General features: G+C 39.8%; 3 protein-coding genes across 3 annotated transcripts; all 3 read right to left on the bottom strand.

Moving 5' to 3' along the window:
- On the bottom strand, window positions 1-11,227 carry eps8l3a (EPS8-like 3a). The gene is made up of 20 exons (XM_061041957.1): window positions 11,096-11,227; window positions 10,410-10,496; window positions 8,391-8,464; window positions 8,238-8,302; window positions 7,992-8,150; window positions 5,943-6,092; window positions 5,803-5,855; window positions 5,600-5,721; window positions 5,377-5,540; window positions 4,724-4,832; window positions 4,537-4,610; window positions 4,338-4,412; window positions 4,040-4,185; window positions 2,370-2,514; window positions 2,248-2,291; window positions 2,059-2,152; window positions 1,874-1,978; window positions 1,429-1,523; window positions 464-596; window positions 1-363 (listed from the first exon to the last, which is right to left on the bottom strand). Exons 2-20 carry the CDS (start codon window positions 10,472-10,474, stop codon window positions 352-354), a joined length of 1,884 nt encoding a protein of 627 aa, XP_060897940.1. The 5' UTR covers window positions 10,475-10,496; window positions 11,096-11,227; the 3' UTR covers window positions 1-351.
- A 1,612-nt stretch (window positions 11,228-12,839) lies between these two features.
- On the bottom strand, window positions 12,840-17,414 carry irf6 (interferon regulatory factor 6). The gene is made up of 8 exons (XM_061041930.1): window positions 17,172-17,414; window positions 16,655-16,833; window positions 15,848-16,043; window positions 15,671-15,769; window positions 15,252-15,572; window positions 14,295-14,687; window positions 14,039-14,157; window positions 12,840-13,765 (listed from the first exon to the last, which is right to left on the bottom strand). Exons 2-8 carry the CDS (start codon window positions 16,826-16,828, stop codon window positions 13,535-13,537), a joined length of 1,533 nt encoding a protein of 510 aa, XP_060897913.1. The 5' UTR covers window positions 16,829-16,833; window positions 17,172-17,414; the 3' UTR covers window positions 12,840-13,534.
- A 1,762-nt stretch (window positions 17,415-19,176) lies between these two features.
- Window positions 19,177-21,623, bottom strand: si:ch211-103a14.5 (guanylyl cyclase-activating protein 1). Its single transcript, XM_061041956.1, has 4 exons — window positions 21,295-21,623; window positions 20,364-20,513; window positions 20,016-20,106; window positions 19,177-19,902 (listed from the first exon to the last, which is right to left on the bottom strand). The coding sequence occupies exons 1-4, from the start codon at window positions 21,490-21,492 to the stop codon at window positions 19,772-19,774; spliced, it is 570 nt and encodes a 189-aa protein (XP_060897939.1). The 5' UTR covers window positions 21,493-21,623; the 3' UTR covers window positions 19,177-19,771.
- Window positions 21,624-22,249: the final 626 nt, after the last annotated feature.

Raw genomic sequence — 22,249 nt, 5'->3', positions numbered from 1 at the left:
TGTGAGTCTCATTACCTTTATTCACAGGTTTCAAAATGACATCTCAGATTACTTTTTGTTACAGAGTTGAGATCATTGCAAATTTGTGAAATGTCTTAGTGGGCACCATTAGCTTTTAATGCTGGAGAAACTACCTGACTGGTCTTTAATTTTAGTATAACATGCTGATTGGATCACAACTTTACTTTTAAACATTTCACACATGCAGAAAATGTATTCATTCAACATTCAGCCATCTGTCATTGAAAAGCTGTAAACCTAATTGTAATTATATTATCTCCTTTTTTTCTTTTTCTTTTACAGTCAACCATTAACAACTTGTTTGGTCCATGATGATCTTCTTCATTGTCTTTATATAGCAGCCTGCAGAAATAAAACAGAAAACAGTCTGGCTGTGTTCAGTGTATAGTAATAAATCTTACTCAAACAGTCAAGACAAGCTGAACTATGCTCTTTGACTTACAGCCATGGCGGACCTGACAGCTTGTAACTGGAAGAAGACCCGCCCTCCCTCCTCAGGACACACCTGCTTCAGTTCCTCTCTGCTCATTCCCAGAAGCATGGAGCCGCTTAGCATGCCCAGACAGCGCACAGTGCTGCAAGAAGACAAGGTACAATTATCTGCTGTCCATCACATAATGGAGTTTAAGGACAAAGATACTTAACCAAACTCTAACATGTTACAGGTTTTACAAGACAAAGATGTTTTTTTTAAAGTGAGAAAGAGCTACTCCAGCAATGCAATGTTAAGCCTCCATGAAGATTGTATATTCACATGTAACTGAATTTTTAATTCAACTGTAAAACTCAAAGCAGCAGTGTCAAATATATATTTTATTTCCTAGTAAGACTCTAGCTTCACTGGAAACTACATTTCCCATACTGCACCAGTGTTTTTCACAGACCAAGCAGCAACCTCAATTCCAATATCTCCATTTTTTTAAAGAAGCTGTTTGTACTTAACTCTTAGGTCATGACAAAATGAGACAAACAACCCCTTTGGTGTCAATTTAAGTATGACATCATCCAGGTTATGATGTCATCAGGGCTATATTCATTCGGTTAATCTAACTTCAATTTTACAATCAGTGAAGTGCCTTTTTAAAGTGCAAGAATAGCCTTTTATTATTATTATCATTACACTATAAAACATTATAATGTATAAGCCTCCAAATTCCCCTTTTCGCTTCAGGCAGCCAAAAGAAACAAAATCAATATTTGTAGTCATATTGTTTGTGTGAACTGGCTGATAAAATACTTGTATATGATTTTTATTTGTAAATTCAGTCATTCACATGTATGCATAACTACAGGCTGATTGAAGTCTATCACTAATCTTGTTCACTGATGTTCACATCTAACCATAATAAACAATATATCCTTCATAGAGCGAGAGAGACTCCACCTTTAATACCTGTGTGAACTTACATCTTACTGAAGCCCTTGTCTTCCAGCCAGGCTTTTACCTCTGCAGACTTTGACTTCTTCGTCAGGACGGGAGAACCTCCAGTTTGCTGAGAAAACTGAACATTCATGAACTGTTTTAATAAGGTTGGAAAATACAGATATCACAATAACTATGATGCAATCAGCCTAACATACGACATGATAGAGGTTTCATGCAGCTTAAAGACAGCCTCCAAACATAGTCACATGTTTCATGTGGAGTTTTTCTGCTCCGGTTTACTTTGGTGAATGTCAGCCTGAAGGTCAAAATCACTGAGAGGTGACACGTTATTACAGCTAATCACTTTGTTTAAGTAGTTAACACTGTATTTAGTGAAGTGCTGTTTGAAAGCTTTCCTTGCCGAAAAAAAATTGCTGAAAATGTGACTGTATTTCAGCTTTAAGGTGTTGTCATTTGAATCCCCACCTCCATAGGCTGCTCATCAGGATCCTCCAGGACATTATTGGGTACAAAGCCTTCCTCTCCCCTGTTGTTCCTCACCTTCCACCACTGCTTTGACCTGTCCAGCAGCTGTGGATAGACAACACAAACACTTGTCAAGCTGATTGAGAAAAGGAGAGATGAAGTTGGTTCATATCAGTGATTCTTACTTGGACTATTTCTCCCTTTGTGACAGTGAGCTCTCTGTGGTTTCTCGAGATGAAGTCATACACGACACGCATGGGACCCTTCGACTCAACAGGTCTGAAAAAAATGCACCAAAGCACACCAAAAAACTTTAAGTCCTCCTAAATCATTTACATGGCATTGAGTGTGACTTTACATGCCTGTGTGTGTACCGTGGTTTTTGTGTGGTGTTTGCAGGCGTCCACTTTGCAGAAGTCTACACAGAAAAAGGACATTAGTTAATCTTCTGTCCTCTGTACAGACATCATGCTGAATGTCTGATCTCAGGGTTTACCTGACTGGGTGCAGGTTTTGGATTCTCCTGTCTCCTCACAGGTTGTTTGGGTTCAGAGGCTGCGGACACCTCAGGAGGCTGCCAGCCATCGAAAAACTCCGGAGTGTATGTTGGGATGTCTTCATCATCATCTGGCCATTTGGTACTATGACATTTCAAAAATATCAAAAGTCACAATAAATGATTGATACAGACACAGCAGTCTGCTGCAATGACAACTTCACCAAAACAAATGAAACAAGAATGTTTTAAATTACAAGTCAAAGTCTGGCATTCAGACTAAATGTTAGATAAATATACAAAGTTTAATTTACCAGGAAATTGGCATTAGCTGTATTTCACTGTTGTGAGTTGTTAGCATGAAGCTAATATAAGCATATTTAAATATTAAAAGCTTTAGCCCAGTTGTTCAAGGTCAAGGGGTTACATTCTTGTCTGTTGTAATGGAAAAGACAAGACCAGGTGTTGCTACACAAGTTTATATTTAAATTATATTTTTGAATTATTGTTTATTTGATCTTTTAAGACTTCAAACTGCTATCTAAATCCAACCATCCAAAAAGAGGTTTGAGGAAAAGTTTCCTTTTGGCTGAACTTACAACAACTGTGCTGAGTCAATGCCATGGAGCCAGGACTAAATGATTGTACTTGTTTGTATGAAAATACAAGTCAAAGAGGTTGGGAACAACTGGTTCAGTCATTATTCATATATAGTATTTCACAAGCTTAGCGTATGATTGTTTTCTATTCAAAATCTTCATCAAAAAAGTAACTTAAGCTGCATAATTGATATGGTGCAGTGCAGAAGAAGTGAACTATTTTCAGCTGAATTAAGCACCAAGCATCAGGAGCATCAGGTGGAAATAGTCAAGCACAGGTACCACAAAACCCACACTTTAAAGAGGTCATATCATGCCCTTTTTTGGGGTTCGTATATTTAATCTATGTACCTACTAAAGTATGTTCACAATAGATAAAGTTATAAAAAAGTGTCTGTTTTCATGTACTTCCGCTCCATGCACCGGCTCACTTCTGACTCTCTCTCTAAGGCTCTGAAGTGCCCACGTTCAGAGTCCCCACATGTGCCAAGTCTGATCTGATTGGTCGGCCTGTCAGCTCTGCCGTAATTGGTCAGTCACTCAGCACGGTTCTCGGAAATGTCACGCCCCTTTTACCATATTGGGAATGCAGCCACTTTGGCTCCAAGCAGAGCAAAAACATTAGCACGTTAGCACTACTGTGCTACCGCAGGCTACGGCATATCATGGGCGTGCTACAGAAGTTAATGGCCGTGCAACATGAACTGCTGGGCTTGCCTCAACGAGCCAATGGGCTTAGATCAGTGATATCACACTGACAAGACGTCACACTGACAAATTTTTATCGAGGGGGGCTAGAACCGAGCGTTACATGCAGCTAATGCTACAGCTAACAGGAGGACGTAGGAGAAGACGCGTTTCCGCAGACTTTGAGTTTTTGCACATAGATGTGCCTAAACATGCACAGGACACTTGAAAAACACACTAAAGAGCATATAAAACCAGAAAAAGCATAACATGGGACCTTTAATCACAATTAACAACCCACAATTAATCAACACATGTTAATTGTCACCGCAGAGACATTGTGAGCTGGCACTTCAACAGGTCTAACTCTGTCGAGTGTCTCACCTGGGGATGTTCCAGGCATCTCCGAGAGACTGCCACAGCTGGTCCTCCTCTGCAGAGGCCTCCTCACTCATCAGACGGATACACGCAGGGGTCAGCAGGGGGGCCACAATGGTCTGTGGCAGATCCTCTGGGCAGTGAGATACCACCTGGTGATGGGAAGCATTATTCAAAAGAAGTGCACTAGTCCTGTAGTAAGGTAAGGTGCCGTAAGGTTGAATAAGAGCAACTTTTAAAATTAAGTATACAGATAAGAGTCCGTCCATGTGGTCAAGTTATTAAAAGCTAAAAAGTTACTTACAAATCCCAATGTGGAGAAAAAGGAGTGAACAAATTCAGGAGCACTGGGATTATCAATCTGTCCATTGAGCTCCCCCTGTCAAAATAAAAACACCTCCTCCTATAAATTATCTTCAACACCAGAACTGTTACATGTACTTCACAAACAGTCATAACTTAGGCCATGATGGTTGTGTGTTCTTGTGATTAGGGACACATACCACCAGGTTGAAACCACATTTGATCTTATGGAGACAGTCTGCAAACTCTGCTGCAGGGGGCACACCATCAACAGCTACAAAGACAAAATAAGAAACACAAAAGAGGTTACTGGATTTCTACACTATGAAGAAATACAGGGCTTTTAGATATTGTCCATGCATTTCTTTAGTTTTTGCTTTAACATACCTTTTCCTTTTGCTTTCATTTTCTTCTTTTTCTTTGAATTTTTAGCTACTGCTGCAGCTATTTTCCCCATGAAGATCTCTATGTCACTGACAATGTGATTCAAGATGTCCTGTAAAGAAAGAAGAAAACCATTGCATCATTCTTCTTCTCTTAAATTGTACTTAAAGGCTTTATATGCGATTTTTTTGATCCAGCAGATGTCGCCCTTGAGCACCAGCATGAAACCAAAACAACTCGCGCTGCATTGTTGTGTTAGCATGCTAATGCTAGCGATCTTTATTATGCTCGTATCTTCACACTGCATGTAAATTTACCTGAAATGAGCGTGATCTAGAAACACAGTTAATCAGTGAGTACAGTATGTTATTCTTCTTTTCTCTAGTCCCTCAATTAAACAACTTTTATACACGAGGGGAGGAGTCAGCCGGCCGTCCTGGCGATGTAAACAAACTGAAGATAGGACTCTGAAAACTCTGAAAACATCACAGACAGTGGGACTCGGGTGTTACACCCATTGTAGACAGTCATGACTCACAGAGTTATTTTCAGAGGATATACTTGATTTATATTATATTTAAGTGTGAAAAATCACATAGAAAGCCTTTAACACATATCTACTGTTTCAAAGATTCTAAAACAAAAAGGAAACTCACTACATTCCTTTCCAGCTCTGTGTATGGGCGTGGAGTCGACAATGATTCTTCTTCTTCAGTGTTGTAAGGTTGAGGTGTTGGTATCTGCTCCTCCTCTTCCTCATCATCATCCTCCTCCTCCTGCTGAGGTACATCCAGCTCCTCCTCTATGAGTACAATGGAGGCTGAAGGTTTGTATTTTGTTTTGACTCATAATGATCAATGCAGCTGTTCTCAGACTCACCGTAGTCTGGAGCTGACCACTGGGGGACTGACTCCACTTGAGACTCTTTAGGTTTAGAGAATTTTTCAGCATTATGTAGGTTTTTCATTTCTGCACGTCCTGCTACAGATCCTGTGTTGCTGCTACAAAAAGTGTGAGAGGCATGTTGAGGAAAGAGTAGATAGATTTTGTGGTTTTCACTCTCAATCACTTAAGTTTCTTACTTAATGCTTATGTCATCTCTATGGCGTGTGAAATCCTTTTGAACAAGTTCAGCCTGTAAACAACAAGAAGACGGCATTAAATCTCTTATCTTTTTACCGAACAGTCATGAGAACAGCCATTTCCATGGATTTTTCCTCACCCTGACATCCTCACACTGAAACATAAAGACAGTTTGTGTGTGCTTTCTTCCAAACTGCACTGACACCGTTAGCAGAGAGCTAATTGCTCCAGAATCAGGCACAGCCTTTAGCTCCACGATGTCACTGAGAGCCATGGACTCCAGCTCCTCCTAAAAACCAGAGAACATTTCTGTTTTTACACAAAAGAAGGCATAACTGGGAGAATTCACAGACGGGTGACAAATCAAAGACAGAAACAAAATGAAGTCAACAAGTTCAACTTGGTCTTCATGTTGAATTTCTTGCTACAGTCTCATGTTTTAAAATCACCTGACATCATTTTTCTGACAGAAAAAAGTGATCGTTCGTTCATCCACTCCAGGAATGTATTTTTTATGAAGAACAGATGACATACAGATGACCTAAGAATAAAGCTGTGGTCAACTGGAATACACCAAATTGGAGGGTTGCCTCCAATGTATCAATATTAACAAGCTACAATAATGTTTAACACAAAGTACTTGTATGAGGACAATCTGAATTAATCAATGGTAACAGGCTTCAATTTGTTACTGTTACACCATACCTGACTTACTGTCAGACTCCATACTGTCCCTGACTTACTGTCAGACTCCATACAGTACCTGACTTACTGTCAGACTCCATACAGTACCTGACTTACTGTCAGACTCCATACAGTACCTGACTTACTGCCTGACTTACACTTGTTTGTGCACACTCATGTTGAGGCGTTTAAATACAGTTTTATACTGTATAACACAATGGTGGCCAATTTGTCACTATACTGTATAAGGACATCACTTTTTTGTGGGAAAATTACTTTCTGTTCAAAGACAATGTTTAGGTTTTTATGCTCTCAGGTCCTACTTATCCAGAACAGGTGAATTTGTCACCGCCTCTCATTCCTCAAGAACTCTTTTGTCCCCCTGGCCATACGTCTGTACAACACCTCACGGTTATGGCAGGGGGAAAGCACACAGTAACTCTTGGACTAAATCTTCCTTTTTCCATTTGCCATCTGCACAGCTGTCCCAAGAGTCAGCCTCTAGTTGGACACTTTAATGATAACCTCAATTATTTAAATCGCACCTTTACTGTTATTTAATGTCTGTTTTTTGATCATTTTATTCTTTTTAAACATTGCTAAAAAAATTAGATTCATCTAGGGGTATTCTTTAAATCTTTTTTCAGGTTAATATATATGTATGGGAGGAGGGGCGTCGGTTTTGTGGTTAATTTGTAACAAATGTTTCATGTCATGTACGTCTTTGTAACCTGCTACTGGATGCTTTGAATTTCCCTCGGGATCAATCAATCAATCAATCAATTTTTATTTGTATAGCGTCAACTCATAACAAGTGTTATCTCGAGACACTTTACAAGAAGCAGGTAAAATACCTTACTCATTGTCTGTTAACATTACAAAAGAGCAGGTAAAAGACCTTACTCATTGTTATGTTACAAAAAGCAGGTAAAAGACCTTACTCATTGTTATGTTACAAAAAGCAGGTAAAAGACCTTACTCATTGTTATGTTACAAAGATCCGGCCTATCCATCATGAGCACTTTAGCAAAGCAGCAAAAGTTACAGTGGTAAGAAAAAACTGCCTTATTAAAAGGCAGAAATCTTCAGCCGGATCCCCGGCTCATGACGAAACAGTCTTCACAGGCCTAGACTGCACTGGGCTTGGAAAGGGATAGGGGGAGAGATGGGATAAGATGCAGGAAGAGGGATAGAGAGCAAGGGGGTGGGGGGAGGTAGACCGTCCATCAACAATCCGGTGGGGGGGGAGGGGGTGTGGGGGGATCAATAAAGTATCTATCTATCTATCTATCTGTCTGTCTGTCTGTCTGTCTGTCTGTCTGTCTGTCTATCTATCTACCTATCTATCTCTCTATCTATCTACCTGTCTGTCTGTCTGTCTGTCTGTCTGTCTGTCTATCTACCTATCTATCTCTCTATCTATCTACCTGTCTGTCTGTCTGTCTGTCTGTCTGTCTGCCTGTCTGTCTGTCTGTCTATCTATCTATCTATCTATCCTGCTTACCTTGGTTTCAACGTCTGTAAAGAGCAGGTGGGAGCCACGGATCTCCAGCAGCATGCTCTGAGCCCACACACGACCCATCCCATCCAGAAGCTTCAGCCGCTCCACACAGTCAGCTACACTTCTCAACTCCTTCCCATTCAGGTCACAAGTGAATAAGTGCTGTATAAAAGAGCGTTAACAACACAACATCAAACATGGTGTGGCTCAGAGAGGGTACTCTTCTGTTTCTTATAGTATCTGTCATACCTCCACTCTGTACTGAAATGTTTCCATCATCTTGTTTAGAGATACTGCATACTCCATCCTCTGCACTGTAAAAACATTCAGCTATGAGTCATACCATTCAACTGAACAGGTGAGACATTTGATTTTGTTAGGTACAACAATGGGTTAACTTACAGTAAACTGACTTTGCACTGGGCCTTGAAATATTTGAAGCCTGTGATGACACATCATCCATTGTTGAAAAACCACTGTGAAGACAAAAGTTAAAAATAATACTTTAGAACAAGCAGGAAAAAAATACACAAAACAGTACAGACAGTAATAATGACATTCAAATATAAACAACTAAAAGAACAAAACAAACACGTGCTGAAAGTAGCTGTAAGAAAAATAATTTAAAACATGTTACCAGTTCATATAACACAAAACAAAAATCCAATCAATCCCACTTTCCAATAGAGAAAATGTCTTTCTATTTGACATCATGTTGTGCTAACCTAATCATTTACCCAGAGGAAATCTGGGAAAATGTCAATTCTAGATTTAATTTATAAATTGAATTTCAAACAAAGGTTGATAGATTCAGATTTGTTTTCAGTTGTGCTTTAAACATACATATTTTAAAGTCTTTCTATGTGATTTTTCACACTTAAATATAATATAAATCAAGTATATCCTCTGAAAATAACTCTGTGAGTCATGACTGTCTACAATGGGTGTAACACCCGAGTCCCACTGTCTGTGATGTTTTCAGAGTTTTCAGAGTCCTATCTTCACTTTGTTTACATCGTCAGGACGGCCGGCTGACTCCTCCCCTCGTGTATAAAAGTTGTTTAATTGAGGGACTAGAGAAAAGAAGAATAACATACTGTACTCACTGCTTAACTGTGTTTCTAGATCACGCTCATTTCAGCTAAATCTACATGCAGTGTGAAGATACGAGCATAATAAAGATCGCTAGCATTAGCATGCTAACACAACAATGCAGCGCGAGTTGTTTTGGTTTCATGCTGGTGCTCAAGGGCGACACCGGCTGGATCAAAAAATCACATATAAAGCCTTTAACCTGAAGAATGATGTTGTTTAATATTCAGGGACAATCCAGCATAATGTTTAAGGAGTAAGCTTCAGACGAATGTGAAGTGGCTTTAGCCTATTTTGGATACTAGTCCACAAACTTGCAATGTATGGAAAGTAGAAAAACAAATCTCTGTCTTCCTCTTCCACACCTTTATAGTGGTGATTGTTCAATAATAAGCATGTAATGTTTGTTTTGGTAGCAGAAAGACTCAAGAGTAGGAATCAATGGTAGTTTGGTTAATTGTTCTGGAAAGTTTTTTCCAGGGTGTTCAAATATCACATTCATCTTCCCAAACATGTGGAAACAAAATAAGGCCTCTGCTCTGCACAGAGAGTATCTTCTTGATAGCCATTATTGGATCCATGTAAGAGGTGCACAGTTCTGCTGTTTGTATCCAATCTGTTCTAATCATTTGGGATAACAGCTTATCAAAAAACTTTTCATATAAACAGCTCCCTTGTTATCTAAAAAATCTTGATAATAATAATTGATGTGCCCCATAGGAAGACTTCCCATCTATTAATAGGTCTGAGATACTTGATTTTATATTGTCAAGGGTGTCAAGAGGATAATTGGAAACTCAACCACACCTTTAATGCATCTTTAAAAAAGAATGTGTGGTTTGAATTTGACCTGACAAAACATGAATAATTTTTTTTATCAAATGAAAGGTGCATGGAAGACAAATCCAAGATGCTTTGAGAAATAAATCCGTGTTGCCAGATTTTGTTAGATGAATAACTTATATATTGCCTTTTCATTTTGTCAGACTTTATGGTTCTGGACAAACTTGTTTGTTGTTGTTTGAACTATGTTTGTTCAATACATTTAAAGGAACCCCTCTCTCAGATAAATGAACATGACAGAGTGTATATCAATGTGATCATTCCTCATAATGATGGTGGTCTCTCTTGCCAAAGTTGTAATATTTTTACCATTTTGTTTATTTTTTGTACTTAATTTATAGTGACTAAATCCTTAACGTTTACTGGAATATAGATTACCAAAACATCTACGTTGCAGTGACTCCAAAATGCTAAAAGTTTACAACAATGTTCATTTGCTGAAGGAGGAGACGATCAATCAGTCACATACATTTGTGAAATACATACTTGGACTGGATGGATCCTGCATAGCTGCTGGTGTCATTGCCAAAGGGACTGTCACTCCTGAACATTGTTAGTACTGATCTAACACACCTGTAACAGCAAATATGATGATCATATCATTTAGAAACACCATAAATTAGTAATGTCCCTGGAATGAGCTCAATCAGCAATCTGAACCTGACATAAAACTGAATATCATTTATTATTAACAGAATCCTGAGAATCTCTTCTTTTGTCACTTTTTATTAAAGCAAACTTAAGATGAATCTCTTCTAAAAAAACAAAACACTTTTGTTTGAGCAATAAATCAACAGACTTCATTTTGTTATGGTCACATAGCAACACAACCCGTGATCCCCTTGATAAAATCCTTAAAGTGCTGATGTAGAATATCACGTTGTAAAAAGACCTTAGCTGTCTCATACCAAAAATCAGTCCAAAGGGTAAATTATACTTAAATACCGACATTTTTGAACCATTCAGATTGAATAGTTGAGAATATTTTACACTTGGTAAGTTATTCATGTTTTCTGATTAGAACTGTTCTTCATTACGTTTCTACTTAAATCAGAATGATGAGTTACGTGCTTTGTGTGAACAAACAGAAACACTTCACCGCAGATCCACAACACATTTCACTAAGACATTTACAATTCACTGTGAGGATTCATTGTGAAAATCTCTCTTACCTTTGTCGTCCGGCAGTGGAGTCTTGTTACTTCTCTCTCTGTTTTTGTCTCTGAAGTAAAACGAGCTGCAACTGACGCCCAAGACTTCCTCATAAAGAGAAGGACAAAGTCCTCTCTCAGTGGAATAACCATGGGGAGGGTATTGAGCGATCCTGTTGAGGGTGCGAGATCTTTAGTGTGGCATCCTGACTGAACAAAGGTTACCAGATATGGAGGACGCCACCATAACCTGCCCTTTAAATGGGAACATATCAGCCTGATTACTTTATCGTCTTTTTTCCATCAGTAATTGCAGTCAACTTGTCAGATACCGGGAACTAAAAATAGATTTACAGAGGATCAATTGAGCACACATTAAGTTTATCAACTTCTCTCCAGGGGAGTCTTATCTTATAGAGCGACTGTTTCATGTACTTAAAGTGACATAATAAAAAAAATTAAAAAACAGTGATAGGAAGTCTGAACAATTCCATCAAGTTGTTGATGTTCAGATCTACATCAATATTCCTCCTCTGACTCACAACTGAGGAGGAATCACAGTGGCAAACATTAACCCCAAGAAATTCTTTACTGATGTAATGGGTTTACAGCACGACTATATTTAGCCCAAAGGATCTCACAGGAGAGTCAGAAAAAAACCAACACAAGTCAATAATTATTTTTGATGAGTTAAGAGCATGTTTAAGGCTAAGCTCATTCATAACAAGCTACACAAATCACAGAAGTCCTGTTCATTGAGCTTTAGGGAATAATCTTTCTTAACATCCATTTATCAATTAGAACAAGACTTTAAAATCTGAATGATCAATATCAACTGAATGCAGTGGCGGTTCTAGACCACTTTCCCTGAGGGGGCCAAACTGGGGGCAGAGGGGAACATTAAACCCAGGTGAAAAATAGACAAAGATGATAGTTTTAAAAAATATATATTATGCCAAATAATAGCACACATCATTAAATACCATGATTTATATTTGTTTCAGTAAGAGTATTTAATACTAGATTGTGAGTCTGGTTGTTGAGTCAAATACTGTGTATGTGTTATGAGGGGGGGCTCTTCCTTTTGGAGGGGTGGCCACAGGGGGGACCAAGCTCAGTGTTACAGGGGCACTGGCCCCTGTTGGCCCCTGCCTAGAACCGCCCATGAATGAATGATGGTATTTAAGTGAACTACAATCCTAAAGAAAAGTATAAAATTATATGGCATGAATGACACAACATTCAAATTTGAGTAACACGTTAATGAGCACTTTGACTTTTCACACTTAAAACAACACAAGAATTATTTCCACAACTCTCATTCATTGTAACAAAGTATCATTGTCCTACTTTTAGTTTTGAATTAGTATCAACTAAACATAAATGAGTATTTCTAAGAGTAATGCTGTTCCATATATAGAATAAATGTGTTTTTGATTTAAATATCAGTAAATGTGACATGGATATATTTGGCAGTTATTGTTAGAGTCTTTCCAACCACACAGCTCATCATAGTGCACAGTACACAGCGTTAACTCGTCCCAGAGCTGCTGCTGCTGAGCTGAACCACTGGAGGTCAGCAATGCTGCATGAGCATGTTCAGGAGGTGCAGCGCTGCACTTAACTCACCAATCTGTAAACTTGTGGTTACAAGTAAGTCAACTGGAGCAGAAACATCAACATACAAAGTATGACACGTTAAATTCAACTTCAGACAGCACTGTGAGAGGACTGTGAGGGTAAGAAGAGAGCTCACAAGATCCCGTGTTATTCTGTTGTTTTTATTGATAAAATAAAGAGTACAACTGATAAATGCACTTAGATTTAAACAGGAATAAAACATGATTCAGCAACTCAAAGTGCAGTGGCAATCTGTATTAAAACGGACCCATAACGGCTGAATGTTGTTTTGTTAAATGTCTGTCTGGAAAACATAAATGGCTAAAATCAAAGACATGAATAAAAAATGTCCTAGAGAAAAAAAGAGAAAGACAACAACTCAAGACTAAACCGTAGACGAAGAGTAGGTCACTAACGAATGCCATGACAATGCAACAATCCTCACTTGAATTCATATTTGCTACATTAGACAAACCCTATGCTGGATGTGTTGCTACAAAACGTTTCACGAGGTCAAAAGAGATGTTATTTCTGTTCTGTTTCTTGACTCTAGGAAGGTTGGATAATCACAGACCAACTGTGTTACTCATTAACTTTGCTAAATGTTCCCCTGCAGCAAGCAGGACTTTGGCCCATGCAGTCACCCATCTGTCTATGGTGCCTGCACACATAATGTGTCTAATACAGGCTTTAAAAACCATCACAGTACTACAGAGAAGCTGAAAAACACAGGAACCCTACAGCATACTGTGTACACTTCTAAACTGGTTATACATAAGTACTTCTTTGATAACAGTATATAACTCTCAGTAAATACATGGTGGTTCACAATGTGCTGCTTCACTGTGCCTGCAAAGCCTGGACGATGTTGAGGCCCGGGCCGGGGGGCAGCGCCCAGCCATCCTGGCCCTGGTGAGTTTGCAGCAGGCAGTAAAGCTGCTTCAGGTGGGTCACTATGTTGTCTTTGATATCTGGGATTGAAATCTGCAGGCGGACACTGCCGCTGTCGAAGGATCGTGTGTTGTCTCCAGAAAACATCTCGCTTATCATCCGGGCCACGACAGGTATCACCTGCAGACCAGACCAAGTGTGACTCACTCATTCATAGACTTTAAAAACACTCACATTGGATTACAGCTGCTTGCTTTAAAATGATACTAACATTTATGGAGAAAAAAAATGGATCTGCTGCAATGTTTTTTCACAACATTATTTCCAAATTGCTATTTAGTTTGAGTTAAAGTGACATGTCTGGACTAGTTATATATGAGCCTTTAGAATCCCTTAATGACTGCAAAGATTCATTGTTTCTTTCAAACTCCTGCTTAAAGATTCATTTCTCACCTGAACCATGATGAGTTTCCTCTCCCTGGGCCTCCCATCAGGCCACTCCTCTCCAAAACACAGGTCAATTTCAAAGTTAGGGGGGGTTGATGTCAGGCCACGCTGGTGGGCTATCACCCCTGCACACCATACAAACACATTTATTAGAATTCTTTCTAAGAGAGAGTGAGAGAGAAACCTTGACAACAAACTAAAAGCCTTGAGACCACAGTGTATATAAAAAAAAAAAATTCATTCAAATAAAAGTTCTACTTACCACTGAGGAAGGACTCCAGACAGAAGAGTTTGACCTTCCTCTGACGCTCTATGAGGTTTGGTGCAGCTGGATTTGGAGCACAGGGGCCACACCAGTACACTTTACACTGGCAGAGACGGATTGCGTAGATATCGTGTCCGCTGACCTCCAGGATGAGGCCTCTGTCCATCACATCCAACAGGCGGTTGGTGAAGATCCTCTGCTTGTCGTTGGTGATGTGCTCCGTGGTGGGGAAGCGCAGCTGCTCCAGGTTCACGGGTCCGAACAGCTCCTCCTGGTTCATCATCGGGCCCAGGTCCCCGTAGAAGAGCCTGCAGCCCTGAGGGTTACTGACGTTGGCTGTGGGACACATCTCCTTCCCTCTGTACAGGAAGTTGACCTCCAGGTCTGTCACTGGAACGGAGACAGGTGTAGACACGTGTTAAAAATCATGTTAGACATAAAGCTAATGTTTAAACACCCCCCCCCCCCCCCTTTGGTTACATAACTATGTCAACTGAAATATCGTCGGCCTGCACCTTTAAGAACGTACAAACAATGTGAATCTGCTCTCTCTCTTTATGCAAATTAAAATAGTAAAGAGAGACATGACAGTGAATCCAATGTTCCTCACACCTGTCTGCAGCCGGGGTAATATGAGAAAATCATTCGTTACTTTGAAGTGATTTTTACATTATTACTGGCATTGCAATAATCTTCAAAACATGTTACTGTAGTTGCTCTTTAGAAGTCTCGATAACTGTCTGTTTGTCTCTCTCTCTCTTAATCAAAACGCTTAATGCCAAATGGCTGACGACCTATGACTCTATTTCTGCTCGAGGTTCCTGCCGGTCAAAAGGAAGTTTTCCATGCTGCTGTTACCAAGTGCTGGCTCATTGGTGGATGAATGTTCTGTCCACACGGTGGATTGATGTGTGGGGCAGTCACTTCAACAGAAGCAGAAGAAGTGTAACTTACTTGGGAGAGAACTTATCCAGGTTTCAGGAGAGGCAAACAGGGCGTCAGGCAGAGGAGGGGGCTGCATGGAGTGATCGGGCAGAGGTGCAGGGGGCATGTCGTTGAGAGGGGTGGGTTCCATCTCCACATCTGCAGGCTCTTCTTTCGGCCAGATTTTCCTTGGTTCTTCTTTAGGCCAAATTTTGCCAGGCTCATCCTTAGGCCAGATTTTGACAGGCTCCTCTTTGGGCCAGCCTTGGTTTGAAGGGGAACAGCTGGGGGGCTGCATGGAGGACTCTGAGCCCATAGGAGACCACATAATGAGAGGAGAAGGACTGGTGCCTAAACGTGGAAAAAAAAAGAAGAGGAGATTATTATGTGTTAAAGAACACACAGTAACTGAACATGTAAATATGATGAATGTATGAGGAGTCATTTACCATTTGATGGGTATGGTGGGAGGGACTCTGGTGTATCTGGAACATCCTCCTCACCACCATCTTCATCATGTGGGGTCCAAGAACCAGCGTCCGAGGAGCCTGTTGAAAAATAAAGTGAGTTTCAGAACTGTAAATCTGAATAAATGAAGTCCATCACATGTAAGCAGCTCTAATCACCTTGGTTGCTGAGCGGCTGTGGGATGTCGCAGACATCATATATCTTCAGAGGATTCATGGGAACCTCTTTGGTGCCATCATAGACCAGGTTGAATTCTCGGCTTTTGTTCAGTGCACATCGTAGCTGAGCTTTCCACTTGGCTGGATCGGGTTCATCAACCCCCTCCTGGAACTTCCCGGTCTCCACAGCCCATGCCTGGAGGAACATTTTAACAAAACGCAGGTATCAATGTCACAGTCCTGCTTGAGCTTTTTTTCTTCACAAAATCCCAAATTTCTATTTGATTTTTCTTTGTAAATTTACTTTTGTAGAACATCTGTCAATAATTGTCCAAGAAAATAAAATGGTATGTTATAGTCACATTTAGATGTGCAAGAGACGAGGTCATGAAGCCCAGAATGCATGTCTGGGCTGCCCAAAGACTTGTGTAAATCAGTGTACTTCTTGTGATGAAAGATACAAAAGAAAACTCAAAATACTTGGTCTTTATCGATTCTCTGATTTAAAAAAAAAAAAAATTCAAAATCCAAAACAAAAAACGCCAACCAGAATTTACATTTTTAGACACTTCAAATCCATTATTACCCCTGTAGTTCCTCTTGAAGCTTTAAGAGTGGATGTGACCCAATGGTTTGGACCAAACTTTCGGAATTCTAGAAACCAGAGGGGCCTCATACAAGTCTCTGCAAACAAATATGGGGCCAACATTCTGACCTGTGCAGCAGAGCAATGATTTGCAAATTCATTCTCAAGGTAAGAAACTCACAGTCTGTAATATGTTGTTCTCTGTGAGGTAGAGTGCTCACCTTAAAGATGGTGTCTTCGTCCTCGTGCTGTGGGGTGTGTCTCGTCGCGTGTTTCCACGGGATCCTGAAGCGCATGGCCTCGCGGTCAATCCACACCAGACCCGGGTATCTCGCGCTGTCCACCTGAGCCACCAGCCAGGGCTTCAGCCGGACACGTCGAGGGGTGACAGACATCCCGACTGAAGGAAAAAACACAAACCAGTCAGTCCGCATCCCATTAAGAACTCTGAATCATTTCAACTGCCACAAACTTTTCCTCACGACTCCGAGACAAACAAAAGCTGCTGCTGCTGCCGTGTTCTCCTAAATCCTGCACGTCCGGATTTTCCAAACATGTCCACACCTTGACTTTGTCTTTCACTTGTTTGTTTATCTTATAGCTTACAGAACATGCCGTGTAGCTTATGTAAGAACACCAAATGGACTGTTCAAATGCGATACTTGAAGTAGGCTACAAAACCCGATAACTCAAACTAACCAAGCAAACATCATACTTAATCAATTACGAGAAACATACCTGCGGAGGACCAGGAAGTAGGACTGGTCTTTTCCTCGTCGACCTGCTGACTAACAGCTGGGAATAAAACCCGCCAACGCACTACTGCAAACTTTGTTCGACCAACCTTCACCGATTTATAAACTCTGAGAGCGGCGTGTGAGCAAAACAAACGGACAAATGTTACTGTCGGATTTGTCTTTGGAGCTGATGTTGTTCCCTCGACTGGGCTCTTCCCCCCTCGTTCCTCACCGAAACTCAGGTACAACGTGACGTCACGCCGGTGACACACCTTTTCTGAGCAGCTGGAGGACAGCTTTCCAAAGAGCACGTGGGCAGGTCCCCTTCTTTTTTCAGGATTGTTGAGAGCTGACCTGTATCTCATGAGTCTGACACAGAAATCATTATGAACCATAACTCATATGAAATCATTATAACCTTTGACCTGCATATGTGGCCTTTATTGAATTGTTGCTATAGCCTGAACCATGTTTATTGTGCTTTGTTTATTTTTCACATTATTAATACTGACAGCACAGCGATTTAATCTAATGTCATCCAGGCTGATATTTATTTTAGAGCACACATAGTCATTCATTTTTTTTTATTTAGGCCTAAACTGAAATAACTAATCATCATTTTACAAGACGGCTTTGAAGATTTGCCCTTTATTAAAATAGGCTAACAAAAATAACACATTTTGCACCCTGCATTCTTTATTCCTGTTGTTTGTAAAAATGTATAGGACTACTGCATACTTTTAAGGGATTCTTTAATTTAGGACTGGAAACCCCTCCCCGCCTATTGTAGACCATGTGTCTCATACATCAACTGGGAGTTTCCAGAAGAAAGGAACAGATGATTTTCTTTGAAGTGGCACAAGACTAGTACACTCATAATAATAACGATGATCCGATCGCTAATAGTCGCCCAAACAGGATGACAACAACAAACCACTCCCTGAAACTACTCATGTTTTCAGAGAGTGTGTCTGCTTTGAGGAGCGTTGCCTTTGCTTTTCTTGGTTTCAGTATAGTAAACATAATGAGCATGTTGCCATGTATGCCATGTGTGAGAAATGCTAACTATGCCTTTTGCATTTTCAGATTAGGATCGATGGCTGTACGGGTCTAAAGTGTTCATGGGTGTGTTGCATTGTTTTGGGTCCAAGTAAATTCTTTAAGCTGCCAGCTGCTTTTAGCATCAGAAAGGATCTGAGGGCCGGAGGTGAGGCCATGACTTTTAAGGGGTCACACGATGATCAAAGGGAACCAACAAAAATCATCTTCTTATTACCCAAAGTTAGTTTTTTTCTGACACTAGTGTTTTATCTTCTTTTGGTAAAATGGGCACTCATGCTTCAAAAAATTGAAGATGAAAAAAAAAGTCCCATATTGTCCACATCAAAGCTATGACCTGTTATGAGGGGTTTCAAGTGAACTTGAATGTAAAAGGGTCACAAGTCAAAACTGGTTAGTGGAAGTGACCATCAATCTTTTTATGAATGCTTTTTGGATCTTTTTTTTCAGGCAGTTAGTTAAACTACATGCAGTTTACATGGAGCTCACTATAATCGCCTTCAATAAACCATGGACTATCTAGGGCTATCTAATTCAAGTAGTGACACAAAGTGAAAAAAGATACATTCTGCACCATCTATACATTTTCAAAATGTGTACTCAGAAAATAGTTCTTCTTGTGCTTAATTTTATAATTTCATGCTTTAACCAACAGATCATGAAGGGATCCTTACAACGTGTAGCTCTTGGGAAAATGTTGCACCATGTGCTGTTTAATGCTGTGGAGTAAGATCGGCACAATATTTGAAAGCACTCGTCAGATTTGCAGAAATGCGCATTTACATTTTTCAAATAACCTGCTTGTTTTTATGCACAAAAGAGTTGAAGGGCAACTTAATGGAAAATCTTCAAAGTCCACACATCTGCTTCATGATGTTGTCCCTGTGCAGTCCTGAAGGAAGACTACTATTGAAGCTGGAATCAGCTTACTAAATAAGAAACTTACATGATTTTGGTAAAGTTTTTGTTAGAGTTTATTCCAAAATATTAATTCCAGCTTATAATCAGTAAAGCTGAAGACATGAACACCCACTTCACTTCAGATGTATACATTACGTTGGACAAAAGTGTCTGCCAAATGAGATTGGGACCCTTCACAGTGTAAAGCAGCCCCAGGTTGAGCTGCATTGAATCTGTTAGTATAAAACTCTTTTGCTGCAGAGGCTTAAGATATATAATTTTCATTGGGCCAGGCTACTGTACAGCATATAAAATACTATAGAATAGTCAAATAGCATGCAAATTATGGCACTTAATGTATGTACAATAGACATAAATAATGAGGTCTTTCATTTCAGCAACAGAAGATGAACACGGATACAGTCAGAAAATAAAATGCAGTACATACTTCAGTATTTGAGGAAGAGAGAAAGTCTTGTTTGCTCGTAGTATAAAAACAATGAACAGTTCGACTTTGCTGTACTTTTCTATGAGCCACAGACTACTGCACATCCCTTTGTCCTGATGTTTCCTCAACCCACATCCAATCCTTCAGCTGTGGCACAGTTTAATATACTTCAAGGTCCATTAGGATGGGAATTATTATTTGTTTCCTCTTATCTCTCCTTGAATTTTTTGGACGATATGTGAGAGGTCCAAACTCTCTGTCAGAGTCCTCAGCAGCATCTCATCCTGCTGGACCCCTTCCATGAACTCTTCATAGGAAAGTTCACCTGGAAAACACACAAACACGCTGAATTCAACTTTTGATCACTCTTGATTCTTAATCTCCTTTAAGTTTCCCCCTACCTATGCCACATCCCCTCTTATCTTACTGAACTCTTACCATCTCCATTGATGTCGATCTTGTCAAAAACCATGTTGGTAAAATCCTCCGCTGACATCTCATTGGGGATTCCACTGATTGCACGGATGGACTGAGCATGACACAAAACAAAAAGGAATGAAAGAGTGGTATTCATGTGTAAGTTGTTGCTCTATCTTATCCTGCCAATAGGGGTCAGCTAAGTTTCAACAATCAACGCCTTGCATAACCACAGCCCTCCTCGTAGCCTGAGGTGGGGGTTTCTGTATTTCAGTCAGACATAAGTGGGCTTACTTAGCAGGTCCAGGACAGTGTTAGGCACTAAGCTCTAAGTGGAGTTTAACGTGACATGAGGAGGATCCTACACACCTTAATGATGAGAAGCAGCTCATCACGGTCAATGCATCCACTCCCATCTATATCATACAGTTTGAAGTACCAGCGGAGCTTCTTCTGCACGCCTCCTTTCAGCACCAGGCTCAGAGCGGCTACATACTCCATGAAATCAATGAAGCCATCCTGCAGAAAAAGGGGCATTGTCATTCATTCAAGACGAATTCCTGCATCACTGAAACTCTAGCTGAAAACAGGTGAATCATGGAATTAAGACATTATAAAATAATACAGTCACAAGAAGAAGATTGATTTCCAGTGAGTGAATCTGCTTCACTGTGTGTGTAAAAAGTGGTCGGACGTGTCTTTTTTCAGGTTGTGGGTCAGCTGGGTAAGCAGTGTCTGAGGGATAAGCCCCCTCACTAATAGAATAAGTTACTCGCAAACAGATCTCTATTAGCAGAAATAACGTGGACTATATCCTCTCAAGAAAAAAACACAAGCACACAATGAAGAAACTACAGGCACAGCTTGGGAAATTTAGACCAAATCTGAACAATTGTCTTTGCTTTGACAGAGATAAAAATTGAAGTAACTGGTTTTAAAAAAGTACATTTAATTAGACATGTTTTTTACATATCTGGTTCACTAATGAATGTGGGGATTATAATCTCATTTCCAATCATAGTAAAAATACCTTTATAGACATATAGATATATTATAATTAGGACTAAGGATATTTATATCAGCAGCATTATCAAAAGCTATTTAGCTGCATAATAAACTTATCGCAATGTGGATCAGACCATCCTTACCCTTTTTTTTGCAGAGGATTAAAACATTTAAAAATGTGACTTTCAATGCCATGCAGATAAGACGCAAAACAACTATGATGTGTACACTTCACTGATATAGTGACATTAGAATAAGAGTTTCTACCCTGCTGTAGAAATACAAATCATCTTACATCATTCAGGTCAAACGTTGTGAACATAGTCCTGACATAGTTGTTTGATACATCTGACAGGTTCCTCAGGCCAAAGAATTGCTTGAACTCGTAAAAAGTGAGAAGTCCAGATGGGCATTCTGTCATGAACTTCCTGTACCACTGGTGACTCTCGGCGGCTTGTAGTTCCTCCACAGACGACCCATTGCTGTTTCCCATAGTGCTTTTTCAAAATAGAGATAAAAAAATTCCAGTAAAAACCATAACCAGTATGTGCTGAATCCAGCGAGCATCCATGCATGGCATGACTGAAAACAGTTTGTCAGCAGCAGTAATCAGTGTATGTGTCAGCCAATCATCTCGCTGTGTGCCTGTCAAAGGCTCAGGAGCTGTAATCCACTTTGGCCTCCAGCAAAGACTTAACTAATTAAAGAGAGATAGGAGTCATATGTGATGGATGACACCAGCTTTACCTAATAAAGTAAACTCTGCAACACAAAGATAATACATTATTACTCAACTATGTTATCATGCAATCATATGACCAAAACATGTTTCATACTAGTCTTAATGTTCCCTACTTTTTCAATGAATACTCAATTTTCTTTCATTCTAAAAGTAAGAAAGTATTCAGCAGTGAGTGAGCATAGCAAGTGTTTGGAATAAACATATTTTGAAGTGAGAGTTCAATAGAAAAACACTAAGTTTAGGTTTTCTGTAAATGGCTATATTAGTGCTGTTTCCTGCATCTCTTTGTTCCTGCTTGTTAAGCATTTATTTGTAAATGCATGAATAGTAGGTTTTTTTAAATCAAGACCATACATACTGTGTATAATAACCTACTTTATGTTTCCATGAATTCTCTCTTCTGTTCTTATATAAACATGACTATGAGTCTTGAGTCATGCAAGCCGCTCTGTGAAGCCTTACTGATGCTAACATCATGCTAACATGTTTGCAAAAATACTACCTTGTG

Source organism: Labrus mixtus, chromosome 7 (assembly GCF_963584025.1).
Source record: "Labrus mixtus chromosome 7, fLabMix1.1, whole genome shotgun sequence".
Classification (NCBI taxonomy): Eukaryota; Metazoa; Chordata; class Actinopteri; order Labriformes; family Labridae; genus Labrus; species Labrus mixtus.
The sequence above is the reverse complement of the archived record's forward strand: the minus strand, read 5'-3'. Positions and strand labels throughout refer to the sequence as shown.